The 24,427-nt window shown below is 37.5% G+C and overlaps 1 protein-coding gene across 1 annotated transcript in view; it reads left to right on the forward strand.

Moving 5' to 3' along the window:
- Positions 1 to 24,427, forward strand: part of Tulp3 (TUB like protein 3) — a 54,144-nt gene that overhangs the window by 21,000 nt on the left and 8,717 nt on the right. The window contains exons 2-6 of the mRNA XM_047549012.1: positions 7,955 to 8,006; positions 17,954 to 18,113; positions 18,989 to 19,165; positions 23,331 to 23,458; positions 23,867 to 24,064. Coding sequence (XP_047404968.1) covers positions 7,955 to 8,006; positions 17,954 to 18,113; positions 18,989 to 19,165; positions 23,331 to 23,458; positions 23,867 to 24,064 — 715 coding nt within the window. The remainder of the gene's footprint in view (positions 1 to 7,954; positions 8,007 to 17,953; positions 18,114 to 18,988; positions 19,166 to 23,330; positions 23,459 to 23,866; positions 24,065 to 24,427) is intronic.

Here is a 24,427-nt window from a genome sequence, read left to right on the forward strand (position 1 = left end):
TCAATCCTCCTGCCTCTCTGCCAGCTGGGTTGCTGGATTACAGGTGTGTACCACCATGGCTGGCATGTTTTTACTTTTATTGACTATTTCTAGAAGTAGAATTGCTAGGTCCCATGATAACTTTATGTTTAATCATTTAAGGAACTATTAGACTATTTTCCAAAATATGTGCATAATTGTATATTCCCACTGGTGTGTGAGGATTCTAATTTCACCCATCTTCACTGATACTTGTTATTATTTCTTTTTTATTATAGCCATTCTACAGGCTGTGGCTTTTTTTATTCTTTTGTATATTTTCCCCTTTGTTTAATAGTATGTTTATGACCCATTCATCTTATTGTGTTAGAGTGAAGTTCATTCATTTTCACTGATGTGTATAATATTCCATTGTATGACTATTTCAAAATTTTTTCCTCATTTTTTATTGGTGTATTATAGTTGTACATAATGGTGGAATTTGTTTTTATATATTCATACATGCAACAATATAAAAATACAATTTTAATTTGGCCAATATCATTTTCCAGTATTTCCTCTTTTTCTCTCTTCCCTATCCCTCCCCCCTGGTCTTTTTCAGTGGGAACCCCTAACCGCCCTACTTTTTTTTATACTAGGGATGGAACCCAGGGCACTTTACCACTGAGCTACATCCTCAGCTCTTTTTATTTTTTATTTTGAGTCATGGTCTCACAAAGTTGCTTAGGACCTTGCTAGTTTGCTGAGTCTGGCCTCAAACTTGCAATCCTTCTGCCTCAGCCTCCCAAGTTGTTGAAATTGTAGTCATTGGCACTGCACCCACCTCCCCACCTCTGCCACCTTTCTTTTCCTTTTTCTTCTCTAACTTCTGCATATGAGAGAAACATATGACCCTTGACCTTCTTGAGTTTGGCTTGTTTCACTTAGCAAAATGGTCTCAAGTTCCATCCACTTTCCTGCAAATGACTTAATTTCATTTTTCTTTATGGCTGAATAAGATTTTATCATGGGGCTGGGGTTGTGGCTCAGTGATAAGAGTGCTTGCCTCGCATGTGTGAGGCACTGAGTTCAATTCACAGCACCACATATAAATAAATGAATAAATAAAGGCCTATCAACATCTAAAGAATATTTTTAAAAGATTTTATCATGTATATATACCACATTTTCTTTATCCATTTATCTGTTGATGAACTCTTAACTAGTACCATGGTTTGGCTATTGTGAATTGTGCTGCTCTAAACATGGCTATGCATGTATTGCTATAATATGCTGACTTTAATTCTTTCAGATAAATACTGATTAGTTGTATACCTGGGTCATATGATGGTTCCCTTCCTAGTCTTCTGAGGAACTTCCATGCTGATTTCCAAAGTGGTTGTACTAATTTACAGTCCCACCAGCAGCGTAAAGTGTTCCTTTTTCCATATCCTCTCCAACACTTTTTATTGTTTGTATTCTTGAGGACAGCTATTCTTGCTGGAGTGAGATGAAATCTCAGGGTAGTTTGGATTTGCATTTCCCTAATTGCTGATGATTTTGAACATTTTTCATATTTTTTTTTTAGACTTTTTTTTTTTTTTTTTTCAGGGCCGAGGACCGAACTCAGGGCCTACGCGTGCAAGGCAAGCGCTCTGCCACTGAGCTAAATCCCCGACCCCCATTTTTCATATTTTTGACCATTTGTATTTCTTCTTTTGAGAAGTATCTGTTTATTTCATTTGCCCACTTATTAATTGGGTTATTCTTTTCATGTTAAGTTTTTGGAGTTCTTTATATATTCTAGATATTAATGCTATGTTAAAAGAGTAGCTAGCAAAGATTTTCTCCTATTCTGTAGGTCTTCACATTCTTAATTGTTACCTTTGCTATGCAACTTTTTAATCTGATGCCATCCCATTTATTAACTCTTGGCATTTTTTCCTGAGCTATTTAAGGGTTCTTTTGAGAGAGTTGTTGCCTGTGCCTACATGTTGGAGTGTTGATCCTGTTTTCTTCTAGGAGTTGTGTAGTTTCTGGTCTAATTCTGAGGTTTTTTGATCCATTTTGAGTTGATTTTTTTTTTTTTAACAGGGTGAGAAATAAGGGTCTAGTCTGATTCTTCTTCATTTCAATAACCAGTTGTTCAACACCATTTGTTTAAAGGACTGTCTTTTCTCCAATGCATGTTTTTGGCACCTTTGTGAAGGATGAGATGCCTGTGTCTGTGTGGGTTTGTCTGTGTCTTTTATTCTTTACCATAGTTCTTTGTGTGTGTGTGTGTGTTAAATATTTTTTTAGTTGTCAATGGATCTTTTATTTTATGTATTTACATGCAGTGCTCAGTATTGAACCTAGTGCCTCACACATGCCAGGCAAGCACTCTACCACTGAGCCACAACTCCAGCCCCTGTGTGTCTGTTTTTATGTCAGTACCTTGTAGTTTCTGTTCCTGTAGCTCTGTAGTGTAATTTGAAGTCAGGTATGTGATGCCTCCAGTGATGCTTTTGTGACTTAGAATTGCTTTGGCTATTCTGAGTTCTTTATTCTTTCAAATGGATTTTAGGACTTTTTTCTAGTTCTGTGAAGGATGTCATTGATATTTTCATGCTGATTTCATTGAATCTGTATATTGCTTTTGGTAGTATAGCCATTTTAAACAATATTAATTCTTTCTGTCTAGCTAAGAACATGGGAGATTTTTCCCTCTTGTGTCTTCTTTAATTTTTCTTCAGGGTATGGTTTTTATTGAAGAGGTCCGTTAGCTCCATAGTTAGATTTATTCCTAGGTTATTTATTTATTTGTTTGTTGAGGAACCTAGGATTAAACCCAGGGGCACTCAACCACTGAGCCACATCCCCAGCCCTTATTTACATTTTATTTAGAGTCAGGGTCTTGCTGAGTTGCTAAGGCTGACTTTGAACTTGCAGTCTTGCTGCCTCAGCCTCCTGCCCCATTAGGATTATAGGTATGCACCTTATGCCCAGTTTATTTATTTATTTTTTGAGGCTATTGTGAATGGGATTGTTTTCCTGTTTTGTTTTTTTTTTTTTTTTTTGTTTGTTTGTTTTTGTTTTGTTTTGAGCAGATTCATTATTGGTGTAAGCTATTGATTTTTACATGTTGATTTTGTAACCTGCTACTTTGCTGGATTATTTATGAGCTCGAGCAGGCTTTTGGTAGAACTTCTTGGATCTTCTAAGTATGTGGTCATATCATATGCAAGCAGTGATAATTTGACTTCTTCCTTTCCTGTTTTTAATCACTTTTATTTTCTTGTCCTAATTGCTCTGTCTAGAATTTGTAGCACTATATTAAATAGGAGTGATGAGAGTGGACATCCTTGTCTTGTCTCACATTTTAGAGAGAATGCTTTCAGTTTGTCCCCATTCACTATGAGTTTGGCTTTGGGTTTTACATACATAGCCTTTATGATATTGAGGTAGGTTCCTTCTATCCCTAGTTTCTTCAGTGTTTTTTTATCATGATTAGGTGCTGAACTTTGTTAAAGGCTTTCTCTGTATTTATTGTGATAACTAAATGATTTTTGGACTATACCAAAAATTTTGGCTATCTGGCTAGTTGGCAGGCTTGATTGATTGATTGATTGATGCATATTGGGGATTGAACCCAGGACCTCACACATGCTAAGCCTGTACTCTACCACTGATCTATGCCCCCAGTCCTATTTACTATTGATAGAACTTGCTTTGTTTTAAATTCATCTTGTGATTTCTCCTCCTGCCCTCCTTACTTTGGTGCTACAGATAGATTCTTTTTTTTTAATTACTATTGTTTATTTTTTTATGTGGTGCTGAGGATTGAACCCAGTGCCTCACACATTCTAGGCAAGTACTCTATCACTGAACTACAACCCCACCCCTAGATTCTTTTTTTTTTTTTTTTTTTAGTACCAGGGATTGAACTCAGGGGCACTGAGCCACATCCCCAGCCCTATTTTGTATTTTATTTAGAGACAGGGTCTCACTGTCTCAAAAGTGAGTTGCTTAGCACCTCACTTTTTCTGAGGCTGTCTTTGAACTCACAATCCTCCTGCCTCAGCCTCCCAAACTCCTGGGTTACAGGTATGTGCCATGTGCCTGGCTAGATTATTTTTCTTTTTAAGTTGTTGATGGACCTTTATTTAGTTTATTTATATGTGGTGCTGAGGATTGAAGCCAGTGCCTCACAAATGGTAGGCAAGCGCTCTTCCTCTGATCCACAACCCCAGCCCTAGATTCTTTTTTAATAGGGAAATTACAGAGCTGGGGATATAACTCAGTTGCTAGAGTGCTTGCCTTGTAAGCACGAGGCCCTGGGTTTAATCCCCAGCACCACCAAAAGAAAAAAGAAAATAGGGAAAAGCACATACATTCCTAAGGCAAGGGAGGGAGTGTTAGACTCCCTTTTAGTGATTCTGCAAAGTATGTTTGTAGAAGTGGATGAATAGGATTATCCTTTAGCAGATTTTATTAAATATTTGCTAGGTGAATAAGAGAATATAGTATAGATGGCTGGTGTAGTGGGTTGATTTGGGAGGCTGAGGCAGGAGGATTGCAAGTTCAAGGCCAGCCTCAGCAACTTAATGAGAACCCATGTCAAAAAATAAAAAGGGCTGGGAAGGTGGCATAGTAGTTAAGCACCCCCGAGTTCCATCTCTGGTACTGAGGGAGGGAGAGAGAGAGAGAGAGAGAGAGAGAGAGAGAGAGAGAATGAGAATGAATGTATAGTACAGCAGGGTTAGGAAAAAAAGTTGATGCTCATAAACCAACATGAGTGGGATAGACCCATTCTTAGAAAATCTCTGTATGCACTGCGCAATGGTAAGTCCTTGTATAGTTCTTCAATTTGGACTTTGATAACTGGAGAATAGTTCAAAGAATGGTGTTGTGTGTGCATTCTCATCTACCACACTTGGATGATGGATCCATTTCTCCAAGATACATGTTTAATAAATAGAAATTGTTCATGAGGAAAAATTCTATCTACATTCCTTCCTTCCAGGGAATTGAACCCCAGGCTTTCTGCATGCCAAGCACATGCTCTGGAGCTGACTTCTACACCCAGCTTAGTGATTCTATTTATTTTATTCTGTAGAAATTCCTTCTGTTTTCTGTTGATTTGGCTTGGTCAGTCTTGCTATTCAATAACTGAATAGCAGTTAAATGAATTGCTAGAAATCGTAGTTCAGATTGAATATAGGTATGTAAAATGTATTTAGGCTAAATTGTAATTTTAATTGAAGTATGGTTTTGTATGTACAGGAGTTATCTAACTGGTACACTTACATAGCATCTATTTATCGTTTCTTCTGTTCAAGCAAAAATGCTTTGATTCTATCCTGCTAATTTAGCCTGTCTATTTAGCTTGCCCAGGCTTGACAGAAGGAATTAAGTGGTGTCTGGATATGGCATTGAAGACACATCTGGTTTCTTCACTATTAGAGCCCTGAGAGAAATGTTTGAGAACTTTAGTTGGATGTTAGCATTTAGCATTGTTGAGGTTTCAGTGTTTGGGAGGTGGGATGGGAGAGGGAGGAGGATTTTTTTTTATACCAGAAGGCACCACAATTTGGTTTAGTATTGAGAACAGAGTGAATTGGAGAAAAAGCAAATTCATAGCAGCAGCTGTTTAAAAATACTAGTCTGAAACTGAATTTTTTTCCCTCCAGGTTACCCTTTCCTGTACAGTGCTCACAATAATTCTTGTCTTTGTCATTCTATATAGACATTTTCAAATTTACACTAACACCTACTGATACTGATAATATGCTAGTACTGTATTAATGAACTTGTGATTTAGGAGCATGTGAATGAGGATAAAAAGTTAAGCAAAAGATAGAAACATATCTAGAAGAAACAGGGGCCACAGGGTCAAGGCCAGAAGTGTAGATCTCTGACATTTTTGTTTGTCCCTCTTTTGAGTTGGGAGAAAGGACATAATTTACTCAGTGCCCAATGTGGTATTGTGTTGTTTTGTTTGCAGCGATGGGGCTCAATCCCAGGGCCTTATGCATGCTAGGCAAGCACTCTACCACTGAGCTACACCCTAGCACTTGTTTTGTGTTTTAAACATAAAAATTATGAGGGAATTAATAGAATTAATAGATTGAATCAGAAAGCAACTTCCCCATCTATTTCTAAGAAGTTATTAAACCTGTTTGCAGATTGTTAGTCAGGAAGAGTCTTGGGATTAGTATGCAAATTCCAAGTTGCTTTGCATTATTAAAATGCATAAAACCTTCTAAAATGTAGGAAGGTAGTGATGATCCATTTAACCATGCAAAATATGTTGGTATATTTGCCCCAAATGCAACAAAAACAGTGCTTCCCTTTGTAGTCATGAAATTTGTCTTAAATGAGACTGCGTATTTCCAGTTTTTCTGACAGTAGACTGCTAGTAAAAATTTATAATCCAAATAATTGAGAACTATGTCTGTCTTGCTTCATACTTCACATTTTTGAAGAATTCTGAGTCATAAGATAGAATTTATTTTAAGATATTTATTTTTTAGTTGTTGATGGACCTTTATTTTATTTATTTATTTATTTTTATGTGGTACTGAGAATCAAACCCAAGTAGGCAAGTGCTCTACCACTGAGTTACAGGCCCAGCCCCACAAGATAGAGCCTTAAAATTAGCAAATTGTCAAAATTGTAGAAAAGACTTCAGAGAACTTAAAATTGTAGCTGGGCATCGTGGTACCTTTCTATATTCAGGAAGCCGAGGGAAGAGGGTTGTTTGAGCCCAGGAGTTTGAGGTCACCTTGGGCAACATAATGAGACCTTGTCTCAAAAAAAATAAAAGTTCTAAAAAGTTTGGTTTATCAAATGAAGACAATATTATTCAGTTTTTGTTGCTTTTTTTTCTTCCATTAAGCAGATCTATTTCACAGTGTTTTTAAATCTTGTCATCCACATTTTTTCAGTCTTCTTTTTACATATTATTACATTAATATGTAATAAATATTATTAATGACAAACTTGAAGAGTAATTAAAAGATTTGTCCAGATCTTAAGGAAATCAGAGAGCTAACAGCTTCAGTCTTAGTTTCCCTCTCTCAGAACTAGCTCTAAAAAAAGAAGTGAAAAATATTTGATTTTTCAGGTATAATTTAGACTCTAGAAGAAAAGGATTAGGGTCTGTTTCTGCTGTTTAATATTAGGTCCTATTCCCCAAATCCCTGTTTCTCTTTGTTCAGTGTGTGAAATAATGCCTAATTCATAGGGACATTTTGAGTAATAAATAAAATAATGCATGTAAAATACTTAGCACTGAGTTTGGAATATAATGAGTACTCAGTATATGGTTTAAAACAAAAAGAAGGGGTTTGGGTGGTAGGTAGCTCAGTGGTAGAGGTCTTGCCTAGCAGGCTCAAGGTCTTAGATTGAATCCTCAGATCCAAAAAGGAGGAGGAGGAAGAGGAGGAGAAGAGAGAAGGAAGGAGATGCAACTCACTGATAGAGCACCTGCCTAGCATGTGTATGTATAAGGCTCAATCCCCAGCACTACCAAAAAAAACAAAAAAACAAAACCAAAAAAAAAAAAAGAGGGAGAAGGAGAAGGAAATCCAGCATGCATGGGGTCTGTACTAACACCTTTTTCTTATCCTCCTCAGGTCCTCTGTGGAATAAGTATGGCATTAAGGATGGCAAGTCCTCTTGCAATCACTGCAGCATCTAGAAACTAATGGGTTTTTTTGGTTCCACGTAGCCAAAGGAGCACATATATAAAAAGATGAATTTAGGGCAGGCACAGTGGTACATGCCTATAATCCCAATGATTTGGGGGCTGTGGCAGAAGGATGTCAAGTTCAAGGTCAGCCTCTGCAACTTAACAAGACTCTGGGTCAAAATAAAAAATAAAATAGGCCGGGGATGTAACTTAGCAGTAGAGTGCCCAGGTTCATAACACATAAATACGTAAGCAGATGAAATTGGTGAGATTTTTAAAAGGATTTTCTCACCTGATTGTTTTCTTTATTTTTTGAAATAGTGCCTTTGAAGATGAGACCATGAAGCTTCGGCAACTGAAACTGGACAATCAGGTAAGCAGAATCTCCTTTTTTGAAATAGGTGGACAGTGATACTATCATGCTGATGGACTTGACTCTGAGGTGTTGACAGAGTCATGGAAAGAAGACTGGAAAGGAGAAGGCTCTGATGGTTACTCATTAAGCAGTGTCTGGGGTAGTTGCTGGACCAGGCTGTATCCTGTGGCAAGACTAAGCTGCTTTTAGGATGTCATCAGTAGCACAGGCCTTGGATTTATAATCATGGGAAATTCCGTCACCTTTCGTAAAGAATTACAATGTTGTATCAGGGTATTTTCTGTTGTTGTAACAAAACAATGGAGGGTGGGTACTTTATGAGAAAACAAATTGATTTAGCTCACAGTTTTGGAGGCTTAAAGTCCAAGAACAGGCAGCCCCATCTGTTTGACCTCTAGTGAGGGCCCCCTTGACTGCATTACAACATGGCAGAGAAATAGGAAGGGAAATGATTTTGTGCAGGAGATGGCAAGGCATGAAGCCAGAGATTCAGGGCCAGGTTTGCCTTCTTTATAACTACTTGCTCTTGGAATGAACTAGGGTCCTGGAAGGTGAACTGCATCAATCCTCCTTTAGAGCAAGTCCCCAAATCACCTAACCACTTTCTTCTAGGCTCCACCTCTTAAAGATTTTATTACCACCCGGGTGACGAGACTGCCATATCTAAACCATAGCAGATGTTATCATTTTCCCTCTCTCCCTCCCTTCTTTTCTTCTCCACTGGGGGTTGAATCTAGATGTGCTTTATCCCTGAACTACACCCCTCAGCCTCCCCCACTTTTTTGAAACGGGGTTTTGCTAAGTTGCCCAGGCTGACCTTGAACTTGGAATCCTCCTGCTTCAACTTCCCAAGTTGTTGGAATTATAGGTGTATGCCGCCATGCCTAGAATCCAGGGCCCAGTCTTATTTTTTTTTTTTTTGAGACAGGTTCTTACTAAATTACCTAGGTGTACCACTATGTCAGGCCCCTTAACGTTATTTCTATGAGTTTGGTTCTGCTATTTTAAAAACCTTTCTGACACTGTAATTTCATTTAACTACAAGAGCTTTTTTTTTGGTCGGGGGTGGGGAGGCAGTACCAGGGATTGAACTCAGGGACACTCAACCACTGAACTACTGAGCCACATCCCTAGCCCTGTTTTGTATTTTATTTAGAGACAGGGTCTACTGAGTTGCTTAGGGCCTTGCTATTGCTGAGACTGGCTTCGAACTCGAAATCTTCCTACTTCTGGGATTACAAGTGTGCACCACTGCACCTGGCTACAAGAGTTTTTTTCCTTATCCTAAAATGTAATCCAAACTTGCTGCTTTGGTCTTACTTTTCTTCATACTGCTGGTCCCACTTTTTGGTTTCACTATTTTTTTTTTTCCTTTGCTAGACAAATCTCTGTGAGAACAACATTCAAAACAACATGTTTTTATTTTTTACTATACTGGGGTTTCAACCCAGGGGTTTATGCATACTAGGCAAGTGCTCTACCACTAAGCTACACACCTAGCCCTTTTATTTTATTTTGAGATAGAGTCTTGCTGAGTTGCACAGGCTGGCCTCAAACTTGTGACCCTCCAACCTTGTGAGTAGCTGAGATTTCAGGCATGGGTCACCACACCCAGCTAAAATTTCATTTTTATTTTTAACTGACACAGTAATTGTACTTAGTTTATGGGGAACAGTGTTACATTTTAATACCAAGTATGTTTTTGATTACCATTATATCAGAATTTCTTAGCATAGAGCTGGGCATATAATAATCTTTTATTAAATATTTGAATAAAGGAAGAAATAAATGGACAGTTTTGTGTTGTTATATGCTATGATCATCATGACTAGGTAGTATCTATAGACAATGTACATTGCTTTTATATTTGCCTTTTCCTGTGAATGGTTCCTAATTCGGGATATTCTGTAGCTTAGGCCTACCAAGATAGTATCATTAATAATCAAGATGTTTAGATTCCATAGCTAAAGTATCTCTAAGGTTTTGTCTTCTTTATGTTGCTGGTGGAATTAGTAATGGGACTTTTAGTTTAATATATTAATGATAACATCATTAAAACTGGGGAGAGATATCTAATTTATAGTGATCATGGAAAAAATTCTGATATATGCATATACACATATATAGTGTTCCTTCAGTATCTGTAGGGGATTGGTTTCAGGATTCCTTGGGATACCAAAACCCATAGATGCTCAAGTGCCTGATATAAAATGGAATAGTATTTGCACATAACCTATGCATATCATTGCCTATATTAAATCATCTCTAGATTACTTATAGTACCTAATTCAATGTAAATGCTATGTAAATAGTTGTTATACTATATTTAGGGAATAGTGACAAGAAAAAAATCTGTCCAAGCTCAGTACAGAGGCATACTTTTTTCCATATATTTTCAACCTAAGGTCATTTGAATCCATAGACATGAAACTTGTGGATACCAAGGACCCACCACACACACACACACACACACACACACACACACACACACTCTTAGTATCCCCCAAAGATCAGAATAATTGTATTGAGACCCCCCTTTATTCTTTATCCATTGCATAACAAACTATTTAGGGAGAAGTGATGACAAAATTCAGATCTTGGACTGGGGGTGTAGCTCTGTGGTAGAACACATACCAAGAATGTGCAAGACCCTAGGTTCCATCCCTAGCACCAAACACATACAAAAAATTTAGATCTTTTTATTTTTATTCATTTTTATTCATTTTGTTCAAGGCATCCTTGATTAATATTAACTGAAATATATGATTCACCTGTCATGTAATGACTAGTTTTTAAATTTTGTATATTGAATTTTTTAAAAGCTGGCTAATATTCTGTGATTTTTCTTCTTTTCAGCAAGAGTGCTACTTATGATATGTAGTGTAAAAGTTGGGACTTTGTAAACTTTTTTATAGCACAAAAGTTTTTTAATTATTTTTTGTATAGGTAATAAAAGCATATGGTAAGAATTCAAATAATACAAAAAAGGAATTTGATGAAAAGACTCCCTCTACTTGGCTCAATTCCTTACCAGAGACTGTCACTGATTTCTCATGTGTCCTCCAGAGATAGTCAAAGAATATAAGGATACTTGTTTGGTGGGGGGGGTGGGTACTGGGGATTGAACCCACTGAGCCACATCCCCAGCCCTTTTTTATATTTTATTAGTGGCAGGTTGTCTCTAAGTTGCTTAGGGTCTCGCTAAGTTGCTGAGGCTGACTTTGAACTTGTGATCCTCCTGCCTCAGCCTCTTGAGCTGCTGGAATTACAGGCTTGCACCCAACGGGCTAAAAAATTTTATAGGAATCTTTTCAAATTAAAAAACAAAACAAAACTCTGGACTTTTTGTCCAATAATGTTAAATAGCATGTATGTGAATGCCATTAGAACCCTGGAATTCTACCATGTGCCTGAGAAGGAGATTGCTCAGCAGGAGTAAGGCACTTCCCCACGGGGTCTGAACATTAAAATGGTGAGTAGTAAGAAAAGCAGCACCATGCTCATGAAGAAAGCATAGGGATGCAAATCAGAAGGCTTTGGCTCCAATTCTAGAGTTCTGGTTCTAGTTCTGTCATTAATTTGCTGTGTGATTTTTTGGGGGACAGGGGTTGTTCTGTGGATTGAACCCAGGGGTACTTTACCACTGAGCCATGTCCCTGGCCCTTTTTATTTTTTATTTTTGAGAAAGTTGCTTAAGATTTGCTAAATTACTGAGACTGGCGTAGAGCTTGTGATCCTCCTGTCACAGCCTCACAAGTCCCTGGGATTATAGGCATTTACCATTGTGCCCAGCTTCTGTGTGACTTAGGACCTCAATTATTTCATCTGTAGAGTGAGGTTGAACTACATAAAATAATAGAATGTTAGAAAGGATCTTAGAGTATTGAGTGTAGAGCTGAGATGGAGGTGTATGGAGGAGGGTTGGTTTGCTACTCAGTTAAGCTCCACAGGTTGGCAGTGTCTTGGTGGGAACCCGATGGTCCAGAGCAGGCCAGCCTGCTCCAGGGAGGCAGTGCACAGCCATCAGTGACAGTGATGCACTCTTGCTAGGAATAACTAAAATTCATCAGTTTTTTGAGGACTGGTTCATACCAGCCAGTCTCATACATGATGAACCTAAATTGAGGGATTCATCTCTAGTGAACTGTGTACCAGAATCAGCTGGTCATCACATTCCCAATAGAGTGCTATTAGAAAGCAGCCTGATACGTTTGAAATCAGAGCAAAGAGAGCTTGTAAAGTGATCTTTATGGTGAATATCATTAAGGTGTGTTGGTATAATCAAATCACTTCTGCAAAAGGGATACACCTGGCAAAGGAATGCGATATATTGTGTCTGAGCAGGACTCTCTGCGTTGGGCAGTACTAAAGACAGATAAAAATAAACCATTTTTACTAGTTTCACTAGAATACTTTCACCATCCAGGTTACAGTATTATAGATTAGACTGCAGTTTGTTTCATATCTATCATGTTTTACTGTTATTATATTATCTTAGAATTTAATGTTTAAAAGCCAGAAGTGGTTGTGTACACCTGTAATCCCAGTATTTGAGGAGGCTGAGGTCTATGGACCACAAATTTGAGACCAGCCTTGGCAAAGCAAAGACCCTCAGTAACTTAGTGAAACCCTGTCTCAAAATAAAAAGGAATGGGGACATAGCTCTATGGTAAAGTGCCCCTGGGTTCAATCCCCCATACCCAAAACAAAAACAAATACTATTAATAATAATTTGATGTTTAAAATTCTTACATTTTCAGATAATTTACACCTGACTTTTTTGTCCCATAAAATTTTATTTGAACATTTTATTTTATGTTATTTTTTTTTATTTTATTTTTTTTTGGTATTGGGGTCAAACCCAGGACCTTGTGCGTGCTAGGCAAGCATTTTACCACTGAGCTACATCCCCAACCCAGCCCAGGTCGAATTTTTTTTTCACAGTATAGAGAATTGAACCCAGGGTTTTACACATGCTAGGCAAGTGGTCTACTGCTGAACTATATCCCCACCCATTGTCCCGTACAAATTTGAGACAGCTATATTGAGATAAAATTTATATACCATAAATATATACCAAGATAAAGTATACAAATTATTTTTAGATCTCATATAAATGGAATCATATAATATTTGGTCTTTTGTGTCTGGCTGCTTGGACTTATAAGACTCATCCATGTTGTAGAATATATTAATGTTTAATTCCTTTTCATTGTTGAATGAATATTCTTTTGTGTAGAGGTACCACATTTTGTTTATTCAGCAATTGTGTATGAGCATTGTTTACACTTTTTGGATCTTATAACTAAGACTTCTCAGAATTCTTCTCAGAATAAAGTTTTTGGTTTGAACATATTCTCATTTCTCTTAGGTCTATATCTAGGAGTGGAATTTCTGGGTCAATTGCTGGTAGCTCTGTTTAACATTTTAAGGAACTGCTAGGTTGTTTTTCAAAATGAAAACCATTTTACATTCCCACCAGCAATGTATAAGATTCCATTTGCTTCACATCCTTACCAATACTTGTTATTGTCTGTCTTTAATTTATAACCATTTTAGTGGGTGTGAAGTGGTAGTTCAGTTCATTTTTCTGATGACTAATAATGTTACCATCTTTTATGTACTTTGTGACCATTTGTATATCCTCTTTTGAGAAAGGTCTGTCCTTTGCTTGAGTGAATTATTGTCTTTTTGTTATTGAGTTGTATAGGTTCTTTATATATTCTGGATCCAAGTTCCTTACAGAAATATGGTTTGCGGACATTTTCTTCCATTCTTTTTTATTTTCTTGACAGTATCATTTTAGCATCAAAGTATTATCTGTATTTTTCTTTGATTACTTGTATTTTTGGAGGCATATCTAAGAAACTGTTGCCTAAGCCAACCTTCCAAAGACTTGTTCCTTTGTTCTCCTCTAAGTGTTTTGTAGTTTTAGTTCTTAGGCTTTGTATGAGTCGTTTTGAGTTAATTTTTTCGCCTTTTGGTGCTGGGAATCAAACCTAGGGTCTTGTGCATGTTAGACAAGCTCTCTACCATTGAGCTACATACCCAGCCCAGAGTTAATTTTTCTGTATGGTGTGAGATAGGGTTCAATTTCATTCTTTTGTTTGTGGATATCCAGTTGTCCTGACACTATTTATTAGAATACTTTCTCATTGAGTTTACTTTTCTTTCATTTTTTCTAGTTTCACTAGAATACCTTATTTTCAGGGCATACAGACACCTCAGTTGACTACATAATGTAAAGGTTTTCCAACTCTTGCTATGGTATATCCAGGCTCATGAGGTAAAGAACATTTATGCCACCTGGTGGGAAATGGGTTGAAGTACAACATAGTCCCTTTGGGTAGGGTTGCCCATCTGTTTGTATATACCCTTCTAAGAGAGGAGGTCAAAAGTGAACTGAATTGATGTTTTAAGAAGTCTAATTTAAAACTTTTAGTCTTGCCTTCCTGTAATATCACTTTGTGTGGGAGGAGGTTAGTTAATTTTTGCCAAACAAATGGACCCCAGACAACCATTCTGATCTTCCTAGTTGTGCTCTGTGCTCAGTCAGTTCCAAGAGCGACATTATGTGACTTCAGCTGATCATCTCTAGAGTGATTTCACCCCTTAGAAAATTGAGAAACAACTCAAGCTGTCATTAGTTTGAGGCTTGCCTGACCATTATTATTTTAATGGATAAAGTCCTATGATGGAAATTTCCCCCATCTAATCTCCTTTATTTCCTCCTTGTTTATTTTGACATTACCCTTCAAAACTTTGCTAACAGAAGAGTAAGGCATATTGCTGGATTCTAGAAAAGATGGATTCTTTGAGTTATTGTTCAATTCCCAATAAAATTGGGAAGCTTGAAGGTGTTTGTTTTAGTTTTGTAACACTTAAAGTCTTGATAGCGAAAATTTCAATTGCATTTAGGACATCAGACACTGAACTTCGGCTCTCTTCCTGTCTTGCTTGTCCTTCCCCTATCTTGATAAGGAGTCCTTTGTGTAGTCTCATTTAAAGCCCTACTGACTTTACAGGGAGGTAAAACAAATGCAGTATGAGTTGGCATGGTTACATTCAAATTCATCATGTCTCTTCTTCCCCACCCAGACTGTGTGAGAGTGATCAGAATGCTAAATCAGGTGGCCGTTTCACCAAGGTGGCAGTATGCCCACTTGTAGATATTATGATTTTCTTCATAGGACAATAGCTGGATATATTCAGTGTTGGAGTGTAGTAGCTATGGCCCTGCAGTTTACAGATTGAGTCCACAGTTGTTTCTTTCCCTTATTCATCTAAATGAGTGATGGGTGTTGATTTTGAGAGGGAAAGGCTATACCAGATACCTCGGTAGGATCTCTGGGGTCAAGAGTCTAGCCTCCCCTTTATAAATCTGAGAGCTTTTGTCAATGAGCCTGGAGGTAACCAAGTCCTTTGGCACAAACTCACACTAGTTAAATTCACAACAGTAAGTTATAAAACCAGAACAGCAGTTCATTAATTGACAATGGGAGCTCTACTATTTCAGTGTGATTCATCTCTGCTGTTCATGATACTCTCCTCCTGGGAGTATGATACCCAAGAAGTTAAATTGAAAATTAGAAGGCTGATTGGAGAGCAAGCAGTCAGGTTATTTCACAAAGCCACTATGAAGCCTTGTGTACTTTCCTGTCCTCACGGAGAGCAGGTTCTCCCAGTAAACAGAATATTCTTGTCTACAGATTCAGTATTACTCTTTCTTGAACAGGCTGGGTAAATGCTAGCTCTTTGGCCTCCCTTTTTCACAGTACATTTTTTCTTTACATGTATTAATGAAATGAACCGGCTGGAGCTTATGTATGTGTTTTTGTTGATCATTTCACAGTTATAAAATGGTATGAGATGTAATAACTGTTGCCACACAAATAAGATGTGACAGTTTCTCCTTTTTTCTACACTGCTTCGTATTTACCATTTCTTCAGGCAAGCTCCTTACACGTTACACAAGACTTCTTAGCTGCTAAAAGAATCTCAACAAGTTCTATAGGGAGGAACTCATTATAGCCTCCTAAGCTTTTAGAGTTCCTGGTACATTAAGGTCCTTCTATTCATGCTAATTCACGAAGTCTCAAAATACTCAAATATAATAATCAAAATATTAAAATACAAAACATCAGTATAACTTGTCCGACATCTATTAATTCCTAATGGTATAGAATGTTATTTTAACTCCCCAGTCTTTTACCTCTACATACAAGTCCTCTATGTATTTGGGATGTATCCATGTGCTTTCCTCAACCCATAGCACAAAAAACCACACTGCTTTCCATTTGTTAGTCTCACTTCTTGGATGGGCTCTTCTTCTTAAAGACTCTTTGCTTTGCTTTTTTTTCCTAGAGTCACTTTTCTCGAGCAATATCAATTAAAAAAAAAAAGTAAACAGATGACTTTTTGCCTAAGAAACAGTAGTAAGAAGGTTATAATGCTTTTGCTTTTTATTCATGGTTTTGTTTTTCTGTTGGGCTTGGTACTTCTCCTATTCTGAGCCATCCCAAATCCATAATAATTTATGTTTATTTTAAGCTCTTATTTACCAAAGTTCACAAATAGCATTTGTGGTTGTAGTACTTTCCATCTTAGTGGGATTTTTTTCTGTGTTGTCTCTCTTGCTGTTTTCTTGCATTTCTTACACCATATTCTTTATCTTTATTTTTATTTTATTGCTGTTGTTTTGGTGATGCTGGGGGTTGATCCCAGGACCTTGCATATGCTAAGCGTGCACTTTATCCTTAAGCTAATTCCTAGCCATCCAAGTCTGTTTGATTTCTAATTTTGTAATATGAACAAAAAGCAAAATGTATTGTTATATGACTGATTAAAACATGAAAATAATTTGGGGTTTAGAGGGTAATAAATTTTTTCTTCCAAATTAAAAGTAAGAAAATTTGGAAAATACATAAAACTAGAAAAAAGAAATAAGCATTCATATACCCTTGTAATAGAGACCTGAATAAGATTCCCTTACCCCTTCTGCCATGTGAGGACACAGTGAGAACACAGCCATCTATGAATCAGGCCCTCACCAGACACCAGTTCTGCTGGTGCTTTGATCTTGGGTTCCTAACCTTCAGAACTGAGAAATAAATTTCTGTTGTTTATATGCAAAAAAAAAAAAGAAAGAAAGAAAGAAAAAAGAAAGAATCATTCATATTCTGGTACCCAAAGAAATCACTGTCACTGCTAGGTACAGAGGTATATCCCAGTTATTCAGGAAGTTAAGGCAGGTAGATCACAAATTCAAGGCCAACCTGGGTGAGACACTGTCTCAAAATAAATAATAGAAAGATCTGGGGATGTAATTCTGTGGTAGAGCATTTTTGAGTGCTCAATCTCGAAACCTCTCCCCCCAAAAAAAAGAAGGGAAGAAAAAAATCATCTTTACTATGTCCTCCATCTTTTCCTCTGTGCATATGTGTATGTTTTGAATTTGTGATTATGCTTTGATAATACTATGATAATGACCATATATATTTAAGTAGATTTGAATCATGGCAGGGCTAGAAATGCATTGTATGATTTAAAATAGATTTTCACAAGTGTTCAATAAATGATAAAAACTGCTCCTTGTTTCTCATGTGGGAAAAATATTATTAGTAGTATTATTTTTGTTTTGGTACCAGGGATTGAACTCAGGGATGCTTAACCACTAAGCCACATCCCCAACCCTTTTTTTACATTTTATTTAGAGATAAGGTCTCTCTCAGTTGATTAGAGCCTCCATAAGTTGCTGAGGCTGACTTTGAACTCATGATCCTCCTGCCTCAGCCTCCTGAGCCGCTGGTATTATAAGTGTGTGCCACTGCGCCTGGCTGGGAAAAAGTTGTTTACAATAGTTTTTATAAAGATCAGTGAAAACAGACTGCAGATATTTGAAGTGGCTAGGTCTCCTGGCTGTTAATATCACATTTTCCCCCCAGAGAGCACTGCTGGAGAAGAAACAGAGAAAGAAGCGCCTGGAGCCACTCATGGTGCAGCCAAACCCAGAGGCCCGGCTACGGCGGTTAAAGCCAAGAGGTAGTGAGGAGCACGCGCCTCTGGTGGAGCCACAGACTCCTCTCAATGATGTCATCCTACATGGTGTGTATTTGGGCAGCATTGTTTCCTGCTGAGGTACAATTTTCACAGACCTAGGAGAAGGCAGGAGGATTCTCAGATGGAGCACAAGGACAATGTTAGCATCGTTACTAGGTACCTTGAATCTTTATAATCACTTTCTGGGTCTTTGATAGAATTTAAAAAAATAGTCCCATCAATGGAAGACACCTTCAAGTTTACACCCATACTCAAACTATTGTTTTTAAAATAGCAAATCAAGTAACTGAGGTACTTATGATTTGGGGTTTTTAAAAAATCTTTTTAAAAATTTGTGGCTTTAGAAATGGAACCCAGAGCCTCAGGTATGCTAGGTAAGTGCTCTACCACTGACTTACATTCCCAACCCAAAGGACCATACAGTTTTGATTGTCACATTATGTCAGAAGTTAACTGTGAAGCCAGGAGTATGTAACTAAAAGGTTATCTAAAGGATTATCTGAGGTGGTGAAGGAGGAGGAAGACTAAGAACTTCTCAGTCATGCCCCTTGAGCAGCGCTTGACAGGATCTGTACTATGGAGGACCTACTTTATTTTCTCGGTCTCTCCTTTTTCCCCTCACAGAGTCAGGGATGGACCGCAGGGCCTTGTACATGCTAGGCAAATGTTCTACCACTGGAGATATACCCCCAGCCTCTTGGTATCATTCTTAAGTTTCTAAAGATCAAGTACATGTTACTTCTGTAAGAGAGCATGTTAACAAAATGAATCCTAGTCTTGGACCAATGTCCTTGCAATATTAGACAAGGAGGAGAGATGAAATGGTTCGCTAGTTCTTAGTTCTGATCACAAATACCAGAACTACCCAGTTAAATACTGGATAACACTTTTCTCTTTTTTCTCTTTTCTTTGGGCTATAGGTATTGATGGTCCAGCTGCTTTCCTGAAGTCAGATGCTCATGATTTAGAAGCCAAACTTCATGTTCTCTCAGTAGGTTCTTCTGCTACAGAAGAAGATACTGAAGGTAGTATTGATGGGGAAAGCACTCTGGATACTGCTTCCAAGCCAGACCTAGAGGAGATTCTCCAAAAACATGGTGAGGTTTGGTAATGATTGTAAAGCAGTTTATATTCTTAATCATTTGTGATCTTTCCTTTACATTCTTTGATTGTTAGTTAACAATCGAGATGATTCAAAATTGCTTGTAATATGGCCTAGGGCTTTGCAGAGGTGATAGTGGTAAGCAACTTTGATATCCGAGTAGTAGTCAACAATAGTAGCATTTATGCTATTGTCTAAGAAAATAAAATAATTAAGTCAAATATAGAATATTAACTAATAGATATGACTCTCATCTCTTTTTTTTTTTTGAGGGGGGGGATGTATGTGTGTGTGGTGCTGAGAATCAAACCCATTGATGCTCACATTACCACAAGCACACTACCATTGAGCTACTTTCCCAGTCCTTGTTCCTTCTTTCAGTGTCTCGCTGAGTTTCCCACACTGGCCTCTAACTTGCATGCAATCCTCTTGCCTCTTGCCTCAGCTTCCCAAGTAGCTGGGATTACAGAGATTATAGGTGTGTGCTACCACACCTGCTCTTTAACAGTTTTTGATGGTTTTTCACTTCCCATCCTTTTCATTTGACAAAGTTGCTTTCAACACCTTTGCCGTGCCTCCATTTATCAGTTCATGATGATCTAGAGCCTACTTTCTACCAGTTGGAGTTCTCATTTCCATAAGTACAGAGGTCCCTGTAGTCTTTTTTGCTCCTTAGAAGAATAATTTTTTATAGGCTGGAGATATAGTTCAGTGGTAGTACTTGTCTAGCATGAGCAATGCCCTGGGTTCTTTCCCCAACACTGCAAAAAAAGAAAAGAGAAGAGAAGCACCAGGAGGTGGTGTTTAAGCTGGGCAAAGAAAGATTCACATCTGCCTGTGCACTGCTGTCAGCTGGGAAGCAGCTGGACACTGATGTTTTGAATGTCTCTGTATGTTAGGCACTTAACCGGCATAATCTTATTTGATATAATGGTTCTTGAGCTGGGAATGTAGCTGAGTGGTTTTTAGTATATTCACAAAGTTCTGCAACCATTGTCACAATCAATTTTAGAACATTTTAATTACCAAAAAGAAACCTTGTACCTATTAGCAGTTGCTTCTCATTTCCCTTTAACTTAACAATTCTGGGCAGCTACCCACTCTATGGATTTGCCTATTCTGGATACTTCCTATAAATAATCCTACAGTATGTGGTCTTTTATGAATAGTTTCTTTCACTTAGCATAATGTTTTAAGGCTTATCCATGTAGTAACACATATCACTACTTCATTCCTTTTTATTTTGAGTAACTTTCCATCGTGTAGATATACGACATTTTATCTGTGTATCACTTGGTGGACATTTGGGATTTTGTCTACTTTTGTCTATTATGATTTATTTATTTATTTAGGGTACAGGGGATTGAACCCAGGGGTGCTTTATCACTGAGCTACATTCCCAGCCCTTTTTTTTTTTTTTTTTGAGACATGGTCTCACTAAGTTGCTTAGGGGCCTCACTTAGATGCTGAGGTTCACTGAGTTGTTTTGAGGTTGTTGACCTCGAACTTGTGATCCTCCTGCCTCTCAACCCCCAGAGTTGCTGGGATTACAGGAATGCACCATTATACCAGGCTCTGTTATGAATAATATTGCTATGAGCTTTAATGTAGAGTAGCCCCTCTTATCCATGGGGAACATATTCCAAGATCCCCTATGGATGCCTGAAACAATATATATGCTGTGTTTTTCCTATTCATACATATCTATGATAAAGTCTAATGTATAAATTAGGCACAGTAAGAGATTAATAGCTACTACTAATAAAATAGAACCAGTGTAACAATGTTATGTAATAAAAGTTATGTGAATGTGGTCTCTGTCTCTCAAAATATGGAATTTTCCCTTTAATGTTTTGGGGCTGTGGTTGCCTGTGGGTAACTCAAACCACAGATAACAGGAAACTATTGTGTAAGTTTTTGTGTGGACATATGTTTCCATTTGAGATTGAGTCTTTAACTAGCCTTTGTTTTATCTGTGGTTGTCCTTGAGTAAGGCTAATACCAGCCTTACTGGTATGCCCTGTGTAAGAATAGATTATAGTTTTCTTTCATCTGAGATGGTTGAATGTGGGCAGGAAGTGGTTTGGAGAAAAAAGCTACACTATTGTTAAATCTGCTTGTAAACCCATGATTTCTGGCTATTTCAATTATTATGTAAGGGGTAACTTCAGTCCATGGACTCCAGAGAAAAGGAAATTTAGTTTAGGTCCTATTGTGCTGCTTTCTCTTAAGGTAATTTTCACTGAGCCTCCTCCTCCCACCTGTAAATCTGAGCACCATACTTTCATCACACATGTTACACTTTGTGTCACACTTTATTCTGCATTTGTATTCCCCTCTAGACTATATGTTCTATAAACAAGCAAGAAACAAAACAAAAAGTAATGCTCTCAGGATCTCCTACTCAAACTCAAGTAAATGTGAGGAAAAAAAATTGAGAAAACCTTTTCATCTCAGTTTTAAATTTTTTTTTAGGCCTGGGAATGTCCCTCAGTGGTGGAATGGCCTGCTTAGCATGTGCAAAGCCCTGGATCTCATCTCCAGCACTGGGGGGAAAAATAAAAAAAAAGAAAGAAAGAAAAAAATATTATAAAAGATGCCACATGAATTTTAGTATTTCAAATATTCCTAACTGGAGTTAGTTGACTAGAGATAAGCAAAATATAGAAAAACAAGTAACTGATACAGAAAACAGTTGATCATTGATTTTTGTATGTGTGTGGTGAAAGATACATTAGTACACCATAACCTGAAATTTACCACTTTAGAGTGTACAGTTGAGTGGCATGAATTACATTTACAATGTTGTGCAACCATCACCACCATCCATCTCCAGAACTTTTTTGTCATCCAAGAATGTCTTCCTCCATACTTACTCAAAATAATTCCCCATTTCTACCTGCTCCCACTTCCTGGCAACCACTGTTCTGCCTACGAATTTGTCTGTTCTGTGTACTTCATGTAAATGAAATCATACAAGATTTGTCTTTTGGTATCTAGCTTATTTCATTTAGCATGATGTCTTTGAGTTTATGCATGTCGTATAATTTATCAGAGTGTCATTCCTTTTAAAACTGAATAATAATTGCATTTTATACATCTACCATAATTTGTTCATTCATTCATCAGTTGATGGACATTTGGATGGTTGCCATCTGTTGAGTATTTGAATAATCCTGCTATGAACATTTTTGTACAAATATGTGTTCAAGTTCTGCTTTCAGTTCTTTTGGGAATGTACCTGGAAATGGAATTGCTGGATTACATAGTAATGCACAAGGGCCTGTTTTTCCACATCCTGGCCAGTGCTTATTTTCCTTTTTTTTTTTTTTAAATAACAGCCTTCTACTGGTGTGAAGTGGTATCTTGTACTTTTGATTTGGATTTCCCTATTACTAGTGATATTGAGCATGTTTTATGTGCTTATTTCCTGTTGTGCATCTTTTTTTGAGGAATGTCTAACTTGACATTTTTTCCTTGACTTCCTTATTTTGTTATTATTGTATGAGTTCTTTTTTATTAGATATTAACCCCTTTTATGAGATGGTTGACTATGTAAATAAATTTTTCCATTAGGTATAATGTTTTCTTTTTTGAATGTCTTTTTTTTAATTTGTTTGTTTGATACTGGAGATGGGTGCTTTACCACTGACTGAGCTACATCCCCAGCCCTTTTTATTTTATATTTTAAGACAGGGTCTCACTAAGTTGCTTGGGCCTCACTGAGTTGAAGTTGGCCTCAAATTTGTGATCCTCCTGCCTTAGCCTCTCTAGTTGCTGGGATTACAGGCATGTGCCACCATGCCCAGCAACATGATGTTTTAAACAGCTAACTTGGGGTGGCATTAGTAGAAAGGGGGAAAAAAAAAGGATGGATGTGAGAATATGAATTGTCAAATTTGGGGTAAAATATCTTGTGTTTTGGGTCAGAATAGTTAAGATCTCTTTCCTTTTTTGCTTTCTGTCTTTGGTGGTGCCAGGAATGGAAGCCAGAGCCTTGCACATGCTAGGCAAGTGCTCTTATACCCAGCTGTACTGAGCTACATCCCCAGCTCAGTTAGGAATGTTTTAAGCAGGAAAATTAAAACTTATCTTTGTTTAAAAGATTTTCTTTTTAAAATCACTGTTGGCAGTTGTTGACAATATTGCTTTTCTGCCAGGCATCTCAAGTAGTTTGAACTTTGATGAGGAAGAGACGGATGGTGAGGAAGAAGAAGGAAAAAAATTAAGTTCCCAATCACCAGAAACCGAGAGACCCAGTTCTTCGTCCAGCCAGAAATCAGCCACAGTATGTAGTTTTCCCAAACACATCTATGGTTTCTAAATAGGATTACTGAATGAGTATTTCTTCAAAAGATAGAAACTCAAATTTAGATTTAGAATTTATGACTTTATTCTATCTTGGTTTAGTCATTGTAACACCACATTCCAATTTTTTTAAAATTTTGATTGATTGTACACAAATAGAGTATAACTATCATTTCTCGTGGTTATATACAAATTCATCCCATTTTTTATTAAGCATCTTTATTACTCTGAATATTCACATCTTTGATTATTCAGTTTCTCGTGTTTTATCAGAGTACTAAAGATATAGGGAGAAGTCAGTACTTTTTTTTGTTCATGAAGTGTTTCTTGCAGAGAATCTGAGGTTTTTCTGACCTAGCCTATTGCTCATGTATGGCCATCCTTTCAGAATCCAGGAGCTTCCTGTACTGCATCCCAGCAGGTTGATAACCAGCTGGGAGAAGTGGAGAATTTGGAAGATTTTGCATATAGTCCTGCCCCTCGAGGTATCACAGTGAAGTGTCGGATAACCAGGGATAAAAAAGGAATGGATCGGGGTCTCTTTCCCACCTACTTTATGCACTTGGAAAAAGATGAGAACCGGAAGGTATGGGAATTGATTCCTAAGATGACTTTTTTTTCCTCTTTTTCTCTGGTGCTTGGGGTGGACTCCAGGGTTTGTTAGGCAAGCTCTACCACTGAGCCCCTGAGAAGACTCTTACAGGAATAGATTGTTGGTGAGCCTCATGACAGGGAGATAACGCTGATATCAAGTTGGTTGGAAGTAGACAGTGGATTGTGTGTATTAATCCCCAGATGCTGTTTTTTCATTGTCTTTAAAGAACTCATAGCTCTTTCCACCTTCCCCACCCCTGCCTGGCCCCAGAAAAAAGACTTATCCATATGTAGGATAAATAGGAGAATTTTTTTTTCTTGTTCTGGGAATTGAACCTAGGGTTTTACACATGCC

Source organism: Sciurus carolinensis, chromosome 4 (genome assembly GCF_902686445.1).
Source record: "Sciurus carolinensis chromosome 4, mSciCar1.2, whole genome shotgun sequence".
In the NCBI taxonomy this organism is placed as follows: Eukaryota; Metazoa; Chordata; class Mammalia; order Rodentia; family Sciuridae; genus Sciurus; species Sciurus carolinensis.